The following is a 14780-nucleotide window of genomic DNA, read 5'->3' as shown; positions in this document are numbered from 1 at the left end:
CTCTCTCTCTCTCTCTCTCTCTCTCTCTCTCTCTCTCTCTCTCTCTCTCTCTCTCTCTCTGTGTTGCATGAGTATGATTTCTATGGCATTACAGGCACTTATGTGCCACAGTGTGCACATGAAAGTCCAAGGACAACTTTCAGGAGTCAGTTCTCACCCTGCCCTCATGTTTGTTGATGCTGGGTTGACTACTCCAGACTAGCTGGCCTGAGAGCCTCCAGGTAGTTCTTCTGTGTCTACCTCCCATCTCCCCACAGGAGTGCCAGGATTACAGATGCGCATCACTGCATCTGAATTCTAATGTGGGTTCTGGGGATCTGAATTCAGGCCATCAGACCTGCACATCGAGTACTTTCACTCACTGAGCCACCTGACCAGCCTGATTAGAATGTTTGTGCAGGTGGTTGGGAGTGGAGCAACTTTTTTTTTTCTTCTCAAAATCTTATTGGCAATAATTCACCTACTCTAGGATCCTTATCTAGAGCCCTGTTATTTTAAGGCTGGTCCTGGGGGAATACCAGTGTTAACTCCTAAGAGCTTTATAGAAACTCAGAACTGGAAATTGCTTTATCTTCTTAGGATCCCTGGTTGATCTGATCTGAACACACACCAAAGCATATGCCAAATGTTCTGGGATCCTAATTGGTGGGAGATTATTTTATTTGTTTTCAGGATTCCTTGTAATTCACGATCAGGGTTCTAAATTGTGTAGTTGAAATAATTGGGCTTTCAGAATCTTGCCTGATGCTAAGAGGGTGAAAAACCACTTGTCTCGGGGAAGTGTTGGGGAAATGAAAGAAGCAAGATTTAGTCAGCTTCCTTTCCAGATCTGAGAAGTTTATTCAACAAATGTCTGTCTTTCTGCATTGCGTGTTAGTGGTTATGTTGCTACTGTGGATGAAAGTTCAAGAATATGTAAGCATATCTGAGTTGTTCTAGCAAACTACCACAGACCGTAGTCAGAGTGGTTCATAAACAGCAGGTCCTTATTTCTCACAGTGCTTGGGTTTAGGAGGTCCAAGATCAAGGTGCTGGCAGATTCAGGATCTGGCAAGGATTCACTTCCTGCTCATAGACAAAGCCTCTTCTCTGTGTGTCCTCGCCAGGGAGAAAGGGCAAGAATTTCCTTTGCCAGCCTCCTTTTATAAGCATGTTAATCTCATTCACTGACATTCATTCTCATGACCTAATAGACCCCAGAAAGTTCCATATTCTAATACTCAATTTGGAGGTGTTGGTGAGAAGGTCCCATGAATTTGGGGGTGGGGTGTGCATAAGCATTCACCTGCAGACTCCTCATGTGTCTTCCTGCTATGAAAGTCAAGCTGATAGGTTTCCAAGAAGCCTGAACAAGACTTTAGGGTGGTCCCAAGGGACATCTGACACAGGATTCAAATTGAGAAGGAAAACCCTAGACCACAGGGATACAAGAAGATAGGGCATTTTCATGATAAACAAAATTAACAGTTTGAGATACCCGTAAAATAGGAAAATATTCCTACTCAAGGTCGTATTGAGTATCACGATTTTAACATTCTTATTGAAGATATAACACATAAAAGACATAGCTCTGTGTGAGCAACGTTTACACCAAGTGTTAATTGTGCTGGATTTCTTGATTCTCAGCTAGCCAGAGGTTTCAACCAGAAGAGTGGGGGTTTCCATTCCCTCCCTGTATCTCATAATACACCCTGTTTTCTGTCCTGCTTCAATGTCAAAGGGTGTGGCTCTGCTCTGTCCTTCCAGGGAGGCAGAGGATAGTTTGTAACAAAGAAACAGCAGTATCAAGAAAGATTCAGTAGTGCTCTGTTCTCAAACTAAGAGTGAGAATTAAGGCAGGCAGCATTCCACCAAGAAACAAATTTCTGTGCCTTAGCCCAAGGTCTGCAGCCTAATGTCTCCACTGTAAATCTGCTGTTAAGACTTCAGTCAGAGTTCCATTGGTAGAACACCTGCCTGCCATGTAACCAACCCTGGCTTCCATCTCTGACACTTCTATCCAAGCAATTTGCACATGCCTGTAATCTCAGCTCTGCTGTTCAGGGTCATCCTTTGCTACCTGTTAAGTTTGAGGGCAGGCTGGGGTACATATGACTGTCTCAAACAAGCACAAGACCACATTCAAGTTTGCAAGGGCTTCCTTAGACTTTCTTTATTTAACAACAGATCCCCAATCCTTGGACTTATGCACATTCACCATCTTGAACTCTTGCTTTAAGTGCCAAGATCCACTCAGCTCATTCCCTCCCTGCCCTACATTCTAAGCCATTTGATGCTTTAATAACCCCTCCAGAAGGCCTGACACCATGTCAGTTATCCCAAACTCTACTTCTGGGATAAAGCTCCTTTGGTTAAAAGAAATTAAAATTAAAGTTTAAAGGAACACACCCATGTTTCAGTGGCCTTTCCTTTTCTTCTTTAAAAAGTGTGCTTGTCTTAGCAGAACATTAAGACCCTCCTGAGAGGCCCTGGGTCTTGCAAAGATCATATGCCCCAATACAAGGGAATGCCAGGGCCAGGAAGCAGGAATGGGTGGGTTGGGGAGCAGTGTGGGGGGAGGGCATAGGGGGTTTTGGGGATAGCATTTGAAATGAAGAAATGAATTTATGAAGAAAATATCTAAAAAAAAAAAGTAAAGTAAAAAAAAAAAGAAAGAAAGAAAAGAAAACCCTCCTTGCAGTACAGATTTAAACCATCTCTTCTCACCAATTCCCTTAGCTATGCCATTATTAGTTAGTGTTCTTCCTACCCACTGGTCCATGACCCTAAACTTTGGCTATGTTGCAGGTTGGGTATAATAACACCAAGGACTTTGAAGCTGGGTCATACTTTTATTTCTGCCACTTATTAATGATAGTTTAGTGAGAGATCCTGTTTCAAAAACAAAACAAAGCAACAGGGTGGAGACCACCCTAGTAAACCATACAGCTTCAGCCAGTGGTCTCCAAGTACATACACATATAGTTGTAGGCATCCATACACTCGCACATGCATATACTATGCATGAACACAACCCTTGGGGTGGGTGATAGAGTTGCCATTTAATAAATAAACAAATTCCATGCAGATGTTTGAATTTGTCAAAAGTTACCCAGTTATTCAATGACAGAGGTGAGATTCAATCTGTAAGTGCTCAGTGTCCAATTTCATATTGTTCTCTTCTGGGTTGCTTAGGGCATCATGATGAAGGAAGGGTTGTGGACATCAGGTCAAATCCACCATCTGAAGACTGGTGTGTGGTTGTGACTGAACAACTTCCTGTGGTCTCTCACCCTTGTTGCCCTAGGTTCTGAAGCTGCTTCTAGTGGCCTGGGACCGCCGTCTCATCTTTGCCATTGGAACCTCCAGTACCACGGGCGAGTCTGATACTGTCATCTGGAATGAGGTTCACCACAAGACAGAATTTGGCTCTAATCTCACTGGCCATGGCTACCCAGATGCCAATTACCTGGATAACGTGCTGGCTGAACTGGCTGCCCAGGGTATCTCTGAAGACAGCACTTCCCATGAAAAAGACTGAGGTGGGAGGGTACTGGGGACCACAGGGCAGAAAATGGAGAGAGTCAAGGTTGATGCCATGCCTCCTGACTCCCTCATCTCCCTTCTTGTATTATTCCCATCTCTCATCCCTCTCAGTCACAGAGGGAGCTAGATTAAGATGATGTCGTTCATACACTTCATCCAAAACGAACCAGACACAGGATGAGGGCCAACCTCCTTCTGTCCCCATGGAGTCTTCAGTACTGGGTAGTCAAGGACATGCACCTCTCCCCACCCCAGCATATTTAATGTATGGGCACTATTGAGGTATTCCATATCCTGGCCTTGTGAAGCTGAGATCCCTATCCTCAGCTGGCTTCTTGCTGCTTCCACTCTGCCTTGAGAGTGGAGTTTCTGCTTTTTTTTCTCCTCCACTGGAGTCAGGGAGCTCTCACTGTGCACAATTGGGGAGAGAGGTGTAGACTGCTGTGACATCAAAAATCAGATGCCTTTGGTGCAGTGTAAAGAAGCAGTTCATGTTAAGAGGGTCAGAGTCAAATGCCTCTGGGAGGAGCCTGGGCCCTTCCTTCCTCCTCATCCATTGACCTGTCCATAGGCATCTGATTCTCTCAAGTGGGTGGGAGGACTCAGGGATTCCTCTCTGGGGTGGCATCCCATGTTTCCAACCAACCGCTCTCTGATCCAGTCAGAACCTGCATCCCAATGAGCATCTGCACTATCCTCAGGGAGAGGAGCCCATAGCCTTCTTCCCAACTCATTGCAAACCAGCTCAGTTTCATCAAGTCACTGTGAGTTGGAGCCCACACCAGGCTCTTTGTCATCTGTGTTTGTGCATATGTTTGTGTGGGTGTGTGTGCATTATTGGGCCAGGTTATTGGGAAAGTCCCATCGTGTCTTTAAATTCTGTTTCACATGCCAAATCCCAATTCTGTTAGGGATCCTATAGTAAAGGTATGGCCCTTTGACTTTCTCACCTTTGCCAGCCCATCTCATAATAAACTTGGACCCTAATGGACATAGAATTGTACTTGGGAAGATGTGTTGATTCAAGAGCTAGATTGACCCTTCTCCTTCTTATTAATATTAGATCAGAGCCAGCCTCCATCCAGTCTTCTTTATATAAGAGCTCAATTCATCTCCCCACAGATTTGCTAATTCAAGACCAGAGACATTACTGTTCCCTGTCCCAGCCCCTTGCTCTAGCCTCCATCTAGCACAGACTAGCCAAAACCATGGTGGCAAAAGCCTCTTTAGTTCATTCCTAACACAGTTAGGAACACATTCTGGTCTTCCCTAACCGGCATCTGGGTGGTGTCCCAAGATCCAATCTATCCCCAACATCTCAACTTTGGCTCCTTTAAAGAATGGATTAGGTGTCCGGTAAGAGAGAATGGAGAATCAAGAAGGGAAAATAATTTCCCCTTTGGAAGTGGGTTCTTTGAACTTTGTGTTTGGGGAAAGTTCCTCTGGATACTAATTTGAACTTATATACCTCATGTCTCGAGGGTTTGACTATGTATATATCATAAGATTTGAAACGTTTGATGCTTGGTAAAAATGAGAGAGAAATTCAACAACCTTCCACATTGGTACTTACGTTAGAACTGGAGTCCACATTTTCATGCCACCCTGCACCAGAGATGCCTCCTGTTGGGCTTCCACCATTGTTGATATTGCTGTGGCCAGTAGAATCACCCAAGTGTCCCTAACCCACTTCCCTGGTGCTGAGTTTTCACTCTACAAATGGCTAATGGAATTTTAATCGCCTCCCACTAGGGGGAGCTGTGGTAGGAGGGAATGTTCTGCCATCTTAGTCCAGCCTGTCCTATCAATGGGAGGCCATTTTGTCTCACAAGCAGAGCAGAAGATTGCTGAGTTCACTGCACCTCGGGGAAACTCCTGCTAAAGTAGAGAAAGATACATCAGAACTAAATGGAAGGCAAGTATCCATGGGCGTTAATGTCGCACCCTCTTATCAGGTTACCGAATTTCAGAGATAATCGGTCCCTCATTGAAGGCTTACAATCATTTTTGTCTTCAGTTACTCGTTATCTACCGTCCCTGCTTCTTGGCAACAAGGATGAGAAATTAGACCGGGAGTTCATGGATAGGAAAGTGAAGCAGTAGGAAGCGAAGAAATGAAAGCAGGCTCTGAGATGTGGGAATGGCCAGTGGGGGATGTTTTCACGTAGCAGAGGAGGTAGACGCAGGAAAAGTGTAGCATAAGGCAGAAGGAAGAGCCCAGAAGGACATCGCAGGGAGTGGCTGTTCTACAAGAAAGACCATTTTGAGGGTTAGTCTTCAAGAATTTCCCCAGAGGACTTTAAAATGTCTATGTCTCATTTCCTTATTCCCCGAGGATGCTCTGAGAGGCTACCTCACCTTCAAGTTTCACCCTTTCAACTTTCTGGTCTGATGGAAGCTTGGCAATCTCAACAATGTGTGGGTCAAAGCAGTAACTGGTACCTTACTCCTTCTCTTGTGCCAACCCCCAAATATACAGAATTCATTTCAATGAGATTAGGCCCTGGACACAAGCGACTTTGACCCAGAGTGCTTCCCCAGAGAAGTCCTGGTGTGCTCTACTGGGCCAAGCAGGGAACCCCCATGCCCTTTCTTTTACAGTCTCAGCACCAGCAGCCATGTTCTCCCTTCATGAGACTCCCGGGGTGAACAAATGGGATTGGAGACACAGCTATGAGATGCTTATCCCTTGAAAAGCTATGTGGTATATCTGTGGTTGTCTGTGCCTTTGTGCTTCCATTCCCCTGTCCTTTTTGTAAGATTCAGACTTCTGTGTGATTTTATACTTGGGTCAAAAGTACTTGTCCTGGCATCGCATTGCTGTGTGCATGAGAGGATTGGGAGAAGGCTGCTGTGACCCAAGAAATAACCACTGCCCCCCCCCCCTTTGCTTGTTGGCGGTCACTTATATCTCAGTGGGGGTTTCTGGGAGAGGGCTGGTGAATGTCCAGATGTCAGGTGTTCTGTTTGTAACTGCTGTGAGTTGAAGTTGTTGGTGTTGTTCTGTGGGAGGACATCGCCCCCTGGTGCTCATGAGGTGTATATGCAGAACAATAAACTGCAAATGAACAAGCACAAATTGTTGTTACTCCTAAGGGCCTGCTTTTGTAGAAGTGCTTTGGCAGCTGGCTCAGAAGCACGAGGATTACTTCCTTTATCTGCGGGCAACCTCAGTCCAACTAGTTCGATAAAGGGAAACTCCCCTTTCTTTATTTTCTAAAAATCCCCACATCTCTTCTATTCACACATTTCACCTGACTTAACTCTGGGTTCCCCTCAAAGAAACAGGCCATAAAGCAATGGAAATGAATATGCGAACTTGGGGGAAAGGGTCATCTTTAAAAACATGGACACTGGATTTTTGCATGTTGGGGGATGCATGTGTGTGAGGGGATGTATGTGTGTGGAGGTGCATATGTGCGAGGCGATGCATGCTTGTATAAAGGGACACGTGTGTGGGGGGGGGTGCAGTGTGTGTGTGTGTGTGTGTGTGTGTGTGTGTGTGTGTGTGTGTGAAGGTCTGCTGAAGCTAAAGGTTGACATTAGTTATCTCCTCTGCAGTCTTCTACCTTATCCTTTGAAGCAGGGTTCTTTCAGTGAACCTGGAAATTACCATTTTGGCTAGGATAGGCTGATGGACCAATGAGCCCCATGTGCCACCTGTCCATCCCTGCGAGTGCTGAGATTCCAGGGTCATACCACCATCCATGCTTTTCCAGGGGTGCTGGGGATACATACTCAAGATTCCCATGCTCAAATAGCAGGCACGCGACTGAACCATCTTCCCAGCCATGAATACTGACCACTTAAATGGCTCCCTATGTTCAGGCAGTTTTTAATTTTTCCAGTAAGCATTTATTTATTAAACATCCCAGTAATAATAGGAACAACAAGTCTAGCCTCTCTTCTTACCAAACTATCTCCATCTCTGATCTCCCTTGGAGTATGGTTTTCTCAGAAACCAGCCCTAGTCTTTCTGCAGACCCTAGCCTTAAAGTCAAGACTGGGCAGAGCCCAGGAGACTTATGACATGGCTTGAGGGTGAACTGGAAACCCCTGTATTCTGACTTCATACAGATGAACACCAAGATAAAATTTTGCCAAGTACACATTTTAATGCATATTTATACACATTTTTGTTAGTAGAGTTACATGTTTATGGGACAAATATTAAAAAATTCAACAGGAAGTTTCTGCATTAAAGATCTGGGAGTCTTCTGATGTGCCTGGCTTTGCAGATTCAAAGAATTTACAGAAGGAAACTAGTATTTTCAGAAAGATAACTGGCTTTAATGAAACATTAAAATATACCCCAAACCCACAAAGCACACAGAGGTTAAGAACATTTTAACACTCAAGAGGCAGGTTTGATGAAGAGGTTGTGCAATTAGCCCTCTTGGCTGGGCAGGTGGTAGGGCAGAATTCAAATTCAGTCATTCATTTCTCTCTGTATCTCAACTGGAAACGAATGAGGAATTCTCTCCCTGTTCCTGAAGGCTGAGACACTTGGAGCTCTTCAGGAGGGCCTACTCTGTGCACAAGAGCTTGATTGTAAGTGTTAAAGCGAGAATACATCATCTTTCGTAGAAGATAGCTCACTGATGTGTTGTGGTGAATAGATACATAATTTCTAAGACAGCTGTAGAGAATTAAATTTTTAGATATGAAAATTGAGCAAAACCCCAACTATTGCCAGGTGTCAATCACGCAGCCTTCCAGATACCCCATGGAAGCCATCCTGGAACTGAAATACATATCATGGCCTTTTCCCAGTTCACTGTGACATAAATTTTGTTTTGTTTTACATTACCCCACCCCTCTTCCAAGCAGCTCGAAAAGGCAAATCCTAACAGACAGAAGACAGCGCTTTCCCAATAGCTTTAGTTTTAGGGAGGAAGTAGTAGGTAAGTGCTGGCTCATTGTGACTTGTGCATTTTTCACCCCTAGGCAGATAAAAGCTTCTTGCTACAGTCTAAGGGGTTTGTGTGTATTCCTGTGCACCCTCAGCTGTGGTGAGAAGACAAGGGGAAAGACTGTCCATAGAGAGGAAGGAGTTATATTTTTGACACATGAACATGAAATCATACTGCTTGGTCTGCCAAACTAGAGCTCTGTTTAGTTCTTCATTTATAACCCTGTTAATTGACAGATCTAAGAATTCAAAGTTTCCTAGAATACTCTCATTGTCTCCCGAACCCCGGTTTTTATCCTTAATTTATTACCCATTTCCTTACTGTTTCTTCATCCTTCACCCCCTAACAGAAAATTATAAGGTATATTTTTTTTTTCCTGAGGACGTTTGCACAGTTCAGAAGCCCAAGACTGACCTAGATTAGCTGTGAGGAAGTTGGGAAATGGAATTTGTATAAACCCCACCCGCTTCTCCTTCACATGCCTGTGAGGTGACTCATGGGGAGGGCACTGTCAATCAACACCAAGTCCTTACAGCTAAAGAGTAGGGGGCATATAGGCCTCCTGTGGCATTTCAGGGCACTGTTTGCCTCTAGACTGAAACCCTGAGGGCCTCTTTGAAAAAAAAGAAAAGAAGTAATGTACTTAAAGCACGAACCTCTTCAGCTTACAAACTGGAAAGCCTTTCAAATCCAGGCTAAATGCACAATCTCCAAATCCAATTTCTCCCCCTCCCCTTGTTCCACACACATGCATTCAGGTACAGACAACTATGAGAATGGACACATACACCCCGAGGCTTAGTCCCAGTCCAGATTTTTCCAAATGAATCATACCCCTCCCCACACCTCACTTCAAATGGCTCCTTTAATTTCCTGGTGCAGAGGCCTAAGAAAATACTCCCAGGGTTGTAATACCTGCTTTCTTCCTATTGCAACTGTCACTTCAGTCACTTAGGAAGAGAGAAGTACAGAAAACAAAGCAAAAGATGTGCTTGAAGCTGTGGCTGGAAACTGTTTCCTTTGGAGACAATTAAGCTGGACTTGGATCCTCTTCTCTATTAACGACTGATGCATCTGTTGCTAAGCTTCCAACCAAACTCTCCTGCTCCTCAATTTCCTGGTATTCCTTCTTCTTGTACTTCCGAGTACCATAGATGGCCAAGGTAATGACAACTCCTAGTGCTATGGTGACTCCCAAAGTGATTCCAGCAGCTTCCCCTCCTGACATTCCATTACTGTCCCCATGGATGTCTGTCATGGCCCTACGAAGCTCCAGAGGTTCTCCCAGCTTCCACTGGTTGGTCTGAGGATCCTTAATCCAGGATCTGGCAGTCTCACTATTGGTCACTATGACAGTGTTGGTGGCAACCTGGCTCATAAGAGGTGGTTTGGTGTAAGGTGGGAGCCTGACAGGGAGCAGGGACCCTCCTGTGAAGATTCCAGCCTTGACACAGTAGGACACTTGGCAGCCATCACTGATAACAGCTAGGTGTTGGCTGAAGCCCCCGGGACACTTTTTCAGAGATGGTGCTCTGACATCTTTAGCTGTATCAGAATTAGCCAAGGGGTTCCCCATTGTACAACTGAAGAACCCACCAAAGGGGACTGAAAACTTGAACCCCAACTCATAATCCAGGGACACACATACCTTGAGGCTTTCAAACAGGTTCAGTGGGATGTAGCCTGCTGGGCATGACTGTGCATTTGTCATAGGGTTGATGCTCTTGTCAGTGAAGACTCCTCCAAAGAGAAGTCCTGAGTTGTCAGGTACTTGGCCAGCAGCCACACACCAATAAGCCCTAAATTCAGCCTTGGCCACTCTGAACACATCTTCACACACTGTCTTACAGAAAATCTTGAGGGTGCATTTCTTTTTACATTCCAGACGACTGTAACCCTCTTCATGGGTCTGCGAGAGCAGATGGACAGGGGTGTAGCCAGAGGGACACGAGAAACCACCTGTGAGCAGGTTCTTCTGCTCCAGGTTTTGGCAAAGAACATCACCTGACAGTTCAGTGCATTCCTGATAAACTCCACCAAAGGTGAAGTTGGTGACTTTCGCATCACACGAATCATCATCCATATTGGCTTGAAAATTAAAGTTGGGGGAATCAACATTTGTGCATCCTGGGTGAGTGTTAAAAGCGTAATAGTGTCTCACAGCAATTTCCACTGTCTTCGACAGCTTCTTCACCAAGGGACCTGGCAAGCCAGGTAGCTTGTCAGGTTTAATGAAGAAATGCAGAGGCAAGCCAGCACGGTCTATTGCCACTAGGTGGTTAGTGATGCCCTTCTGCCAGGTTTCTAAGGTGATGCCTGGATAGAAGGGAACCCCTCCAAAACTCTGCACCCTGGAGTTGGTCCTATTCGACAGGTAGTCCTTCGTCAAAGTGGTCTGAGAAATGTAGTCTGTTTCAACTTTGAAGTTCACAATGTTTAAGAAAGCAATCCCGGCAGAAGCGGTCACGATGTTCTGGCTGTTCTGGTTGTCCAGGAGGAAGGAGGACCTTACGTGATCCTCCTGAACCAGTGCAGCCCCTGCATCCACACTAGTGATTACGTGTGTGCCATAGTTGAGGATCAAGAGCTCTGCCAGGTAGGTGGCCATCTTCGTCTGGTTTTTCTCTAGTTGGTCACAGATGTCCATAAGTGCCTTCGTAAACCCCAAGCTGAGCTCTGAAGTTGGGGTGTTTTTGACTGTGTAGATCCGGTTTCTTACCTGAACCCTGGTACTCACAGCTTGGTCCTTTACTTGAAGGGTCTTCATCCTTTGGAACTCTGTAGAGAACTTGCCGTTGACTCTGGAGAAAAGGGCGAGTTCTGTGTTGATAGAAACTGAGGTGGTACTCTGGTAATTCATCCAGGATTCCAGGACTTCCGAGTTCATCTCCAGGTTGCTCTCTTTCTGAGGAATAGTATACACTTCATCGGGGATGATGTACTGCCCATCTTCTGTGGTCTTACAGTTGGTGTATGTCAAGTCCATCACCCGTCCCATGTCTACATTTCTCAGATTATCCCAGCCTCCTCCTGGTAGGACCTCCAAGACAGGTAGTTTCAGGGCATTCTTGCATATTTGAAATCCAGTGGTACCCGTTTCTCCAAGAGGCTTGTCTGCTGCAGCACACGCTATTATCATCCAGATGAGGACCAGGGCCATGAAGCTGTTCATGGCGCAGACGGTTTCGGCCATATACCAGCCCTAAGCATTCACCAACAAGACTGGGGCAAACAGAAGGATGGAAAAGAAAGCGGTTGTTGAAACAGAAAATTCTACAGTTCTCCTAAAACCATCAGTTCCTCTTTATGCTGCTCCAATTGCAAAACAGAGAAGTGAAAGCTGGTTGGGATATTAGAGACCATTAGTACCTTGTAAAAATTATTCTACTCTAGATATGCAAAGATACACTCTTCAGTTCCCCACCCCCACCCCCACCCCACACACACACCCTATGTCCCTCACCCTGCCGTTCTTCTACACAGGGGTTTGGCACCCAGTAAAAGTGTGGATTCAACAACTTACCTCTGTCAGAAGGCTCTGGCTCTTGTTTCACTCTCTTTGACTGACTTCAAAACCTGCCTTTCTCTTCTTTTGTGAAATCACAGTATTAGTTTCTTTTTACTGGAAACAGTTAGTAGCAACCTGGTGCTTATTTACATACCCCGCCTCCAGGCTACTCTGTGTCAAGGACAAATCTTAGATATCTCATTGGTACACTGAAGCTGGGGCCTGCCCTCTGAGAACAAAAGTGTAAAATAAATAAATAAATAAATAACCTCAGATGTATGCTTTGTGAGGTCTCATTGTTACAAACTCAAACAGTCCTGGTTTGGAGATAGACGTAGCTAGGGCTTTGCTGGGAACCCTCACCCTGAATTGTTCTGGGCATCCTGGGTGAGGGCTTCCACGCTGTTCTGTTTTTCTCCTTTCAGATAGAAATATTCAAGAGAAGACAAAAGCCACACTACAAATTTGCAAAGTTTGGTTTACTCAAAGCATACAAACGGCCCAGGAGCGTCTGTGCGTGTGTCCACACATTTGTCTGGTCGTCTCCATGTGTGCAATTTTAAACTAAGCAGTAACTGACCACACCTTTAACTTTTTCATCCAAAAACTTTTTGTCAGCAAAGACAGCAAAAAAGGAAAGATGTCCTTTATTACATGGGTTAAAAGTACTAAAATTCATTTTTTCTATTGTCAGGAAAACATAATGAGCACTCTTTTCTCGACACCCACCTCTTCTTTTTGTCTAGCAGTGATACTAGCTCCTTTAGATTTGTAATTCAGAGAGGAGTAGTCTCTGCTAGTGATCAAGTATCAGAATTAAGGGAGGCTTAGATGAATTACACAGCTGTAACACCTGGAGTGTCTTGGTTCATTTAGCAGCAGCCGCCAGGAACTCTATAGCAGATAACAAATCTTCACACAGCACCCTCATAGCACCCCAGATCATTTTAGGAGCAAGATGCAGGGCTAAGACTTTAAAAGCTGAAACATGTTTCAGCCGTGGGTGAAGACTACCCACCTGTGTATAGGCTGTGAAGATCTCAAGGAACTAAATTATCTCAGGTTGTCATTGAGGAAGCAACAAAGCATTTTTGAAGGACTTGAGCTTCCCTAGCCATGATCCAGGCTCCAGTGGTGTTCTGTAAATCCATAAAAGCCTTAGCATGGCTCTATTCATGCCAAGGTGTTTGGGGAAACTGACTCACACCAGCCTCCAATGAGGAATGAGTTTGTGAACGATGTCCAAGCTATACCAAGTTGGAGAACCCAGCCCAGTCACTGCAGAGGGTGCTCTAGTTCATATATAAGCAGGGTTATGTATTTATACCTCAGGAGACAGCACCTAGAGTTTAAAAGCTGAGAGTTGAATGCCCTTGAGTGCTTGCAATAACTCAGTAAGTGCACTCTTCTATTTTAACTGGCTTGTGCACACCTATTTGATGACAGGCAGGCTAGCAATTTCTTCTTGTTTTCTCTTTTCTAAACCACGTTGAGGGCTAGGGATGTGGTTATGAGGGTGCAGTGCTTATTGTGCAGGTAATAAGTCCTGAGTTTGGATCCTTAGAACTCACCTAAAATGTGCACACAGCAGTGCATGCCTGAATCTCCAGTGCTGGAGAATTCCAAGAGACTGCTAGCTAGTGAGTAAGCTAAGTGACTGCTAAGATGGTAAGCTTCAGGTTAAGTGAGAGACCCTGTCTCAAAAATAAATAAATAAATAAATAAATAAATAAATAAATAAATAAATAAACAAACAAATAAATGCATGCAATGGAGAAGCAATTTAGGAAAAATTCTGATGTCAACATCAGCTTCTGCATGTGCCTGTGTGGGTGACCTCATATCACATACACACACACACACACACACACACACACACAGACACCACAGCACACACAAGAATAATAAAAATAAGTGATAGATCCTGTTGAGACCTTGATATCCTGAAGCGAGAGGCAGGTAAAGTAAGCATAGATGGTTCTAGATTCAAGTCTTAGCAAATTGCTAAACAGTCTCTCATTTTTTCTGTCCTTTCTTTTAGTACAGTTTTCCACTCTAACATCACATAAAATGGAAGAATGGCAACATATTCTACAGACAACACAAGTTTTTCAAACAGTGTTTATAATGAAAAATCATTGTGTTATATACAATGATATGTAAAAACAATAGCATCATGAACCCAGATATGGCCAAGTATATAAAATTAGAGGCTCCAACACCAGCCGATTGACAGTGTCTGATCAATAGAGTTTGTTGAATAATTTTTTTACTCTTAAATCTCCAGAGATTCTTTGATTTTCTTGCGTTTTCAACAATGATGATGTCTTAGCTATGAGGTTTCTTTTAAACTGAGCATTTATTAACTACTAAATAACAATGAATATCAGTTAATATTCAGTAAAACAAGTCAAGCAATACAGATATATATTTTAAATTTTTGATTTCTGATATAGAACACAATTAAAACATGTCTCCATTCTCATTCCTTCCCACAATCCATCCCATATACCTCTCCCCACTCTCCTTCAATTTCATGGCCTTTTTTTAAAAAACTAATTGTGAATGCATACGTATATGTATATGTATGTGTATGTGTGTGTACATGTCTCTGTGTACATGTGCTTAGGTGTGTACATGTGTTTATGTGTGTGTATGTGTATTTGGATGTATATGTGTGTGTATGTGTACATGTATATGTATGTGTGTATATAAATATATATTCTTAAATATAACCACTCAGTCCTTATAACATTACTTATATTTTCTTTTTTTTTAAATTCTTTTTTTTTTTTTTTTGTTTTTTTTTTTTTTTTTTTTTTTTTTTTTTTTTT

The 14780-nt window shown here is 43.8% G+C and overlaps 2 protein-coding genes across 4 annotated transcripts in view; one reads left to right on the top strand and one right to left on the bottom strand.

Annotated features, from left to right (window-relative positions):
* The window catches only part of Dtx4 (deltex E3 ubiquitin ligase 4), a 36251-nt gene extending 29651 nt beyond the window's left edge, over positions 1-6600 (top strand). For both annotated transcript variants that reach the window (XM_029472721.1, XM_021151899.1), the window contains exon 9: positions 3287-6600. In XM_029472721.1, the coding sequence (XP_029328581.1) occupies positions 3287-3520 (234 nt within the window). In that variant the 3' untranslated portion in view covers positions 3521-6600. The remainder of the gene's footprint in view (positions 1-3286) is intronic.
* A 1015-nt stretch (positions 6601-7615) lies between these two features.
* Positions 7616-12068, bottom strand: Mpeg1 (macrophage expressed 1). Of its 2 annotated transcripts, none has more exons than XM_021152246.2 (2): positions 11962-12068; positions 7616-11660 (listed from the first exon to the last, which is right to left on the bottom strand). In XM_021152246.2, the coding sequence occupies exon 2, from the start codon at positions 11629-11631 to the stop codon at positions 9469-9471; it is 2163 nt and encodes a 720-aa protein (XP_021007905.1). In that variant the 5' UTR covers positions 11632-11660; positions 11962-12068; the 3' UTR covers positions 7616-9468. The 2 variants fall into 2 exon arrangements, with proteins under 2 accessions (XP_021007905.1, XP_021007906.1); XM_021152247.2 differs by having other exon boundaries at positions 7616-11778; positions 11962-12062.
* Positions 12069-14780: the final 2712 nt, after the last annotated feature.

The sequence above is a fragment of the Mus caroli genome, chromosome 19, assembly GCF_900094665.2.
Source record: "Mus caroli chromosome 19, CAROLI_EIJ_v1.1, whole genome shotgun sequence".
NCBI classification, from domain to species: Eukaryota; Metazoa; Chordata; class Mammalia; order Rodentia; family Muridae; genus Mus; species Mus caroli.
Note: the sequence above shows the minus strand (reverse complement) of the source record. Positions and strands in the feature narration are given on the sequence as shown.

Coding starts and splice junctions, on each gene's coding strand:
- Mpeg1 (XM_021152246.2), bottom strand. CDS start 11,631: ATGGCCGAAACCGTCTGCGCCATGAACAGCTTCATGGCCCTGGTCCTC.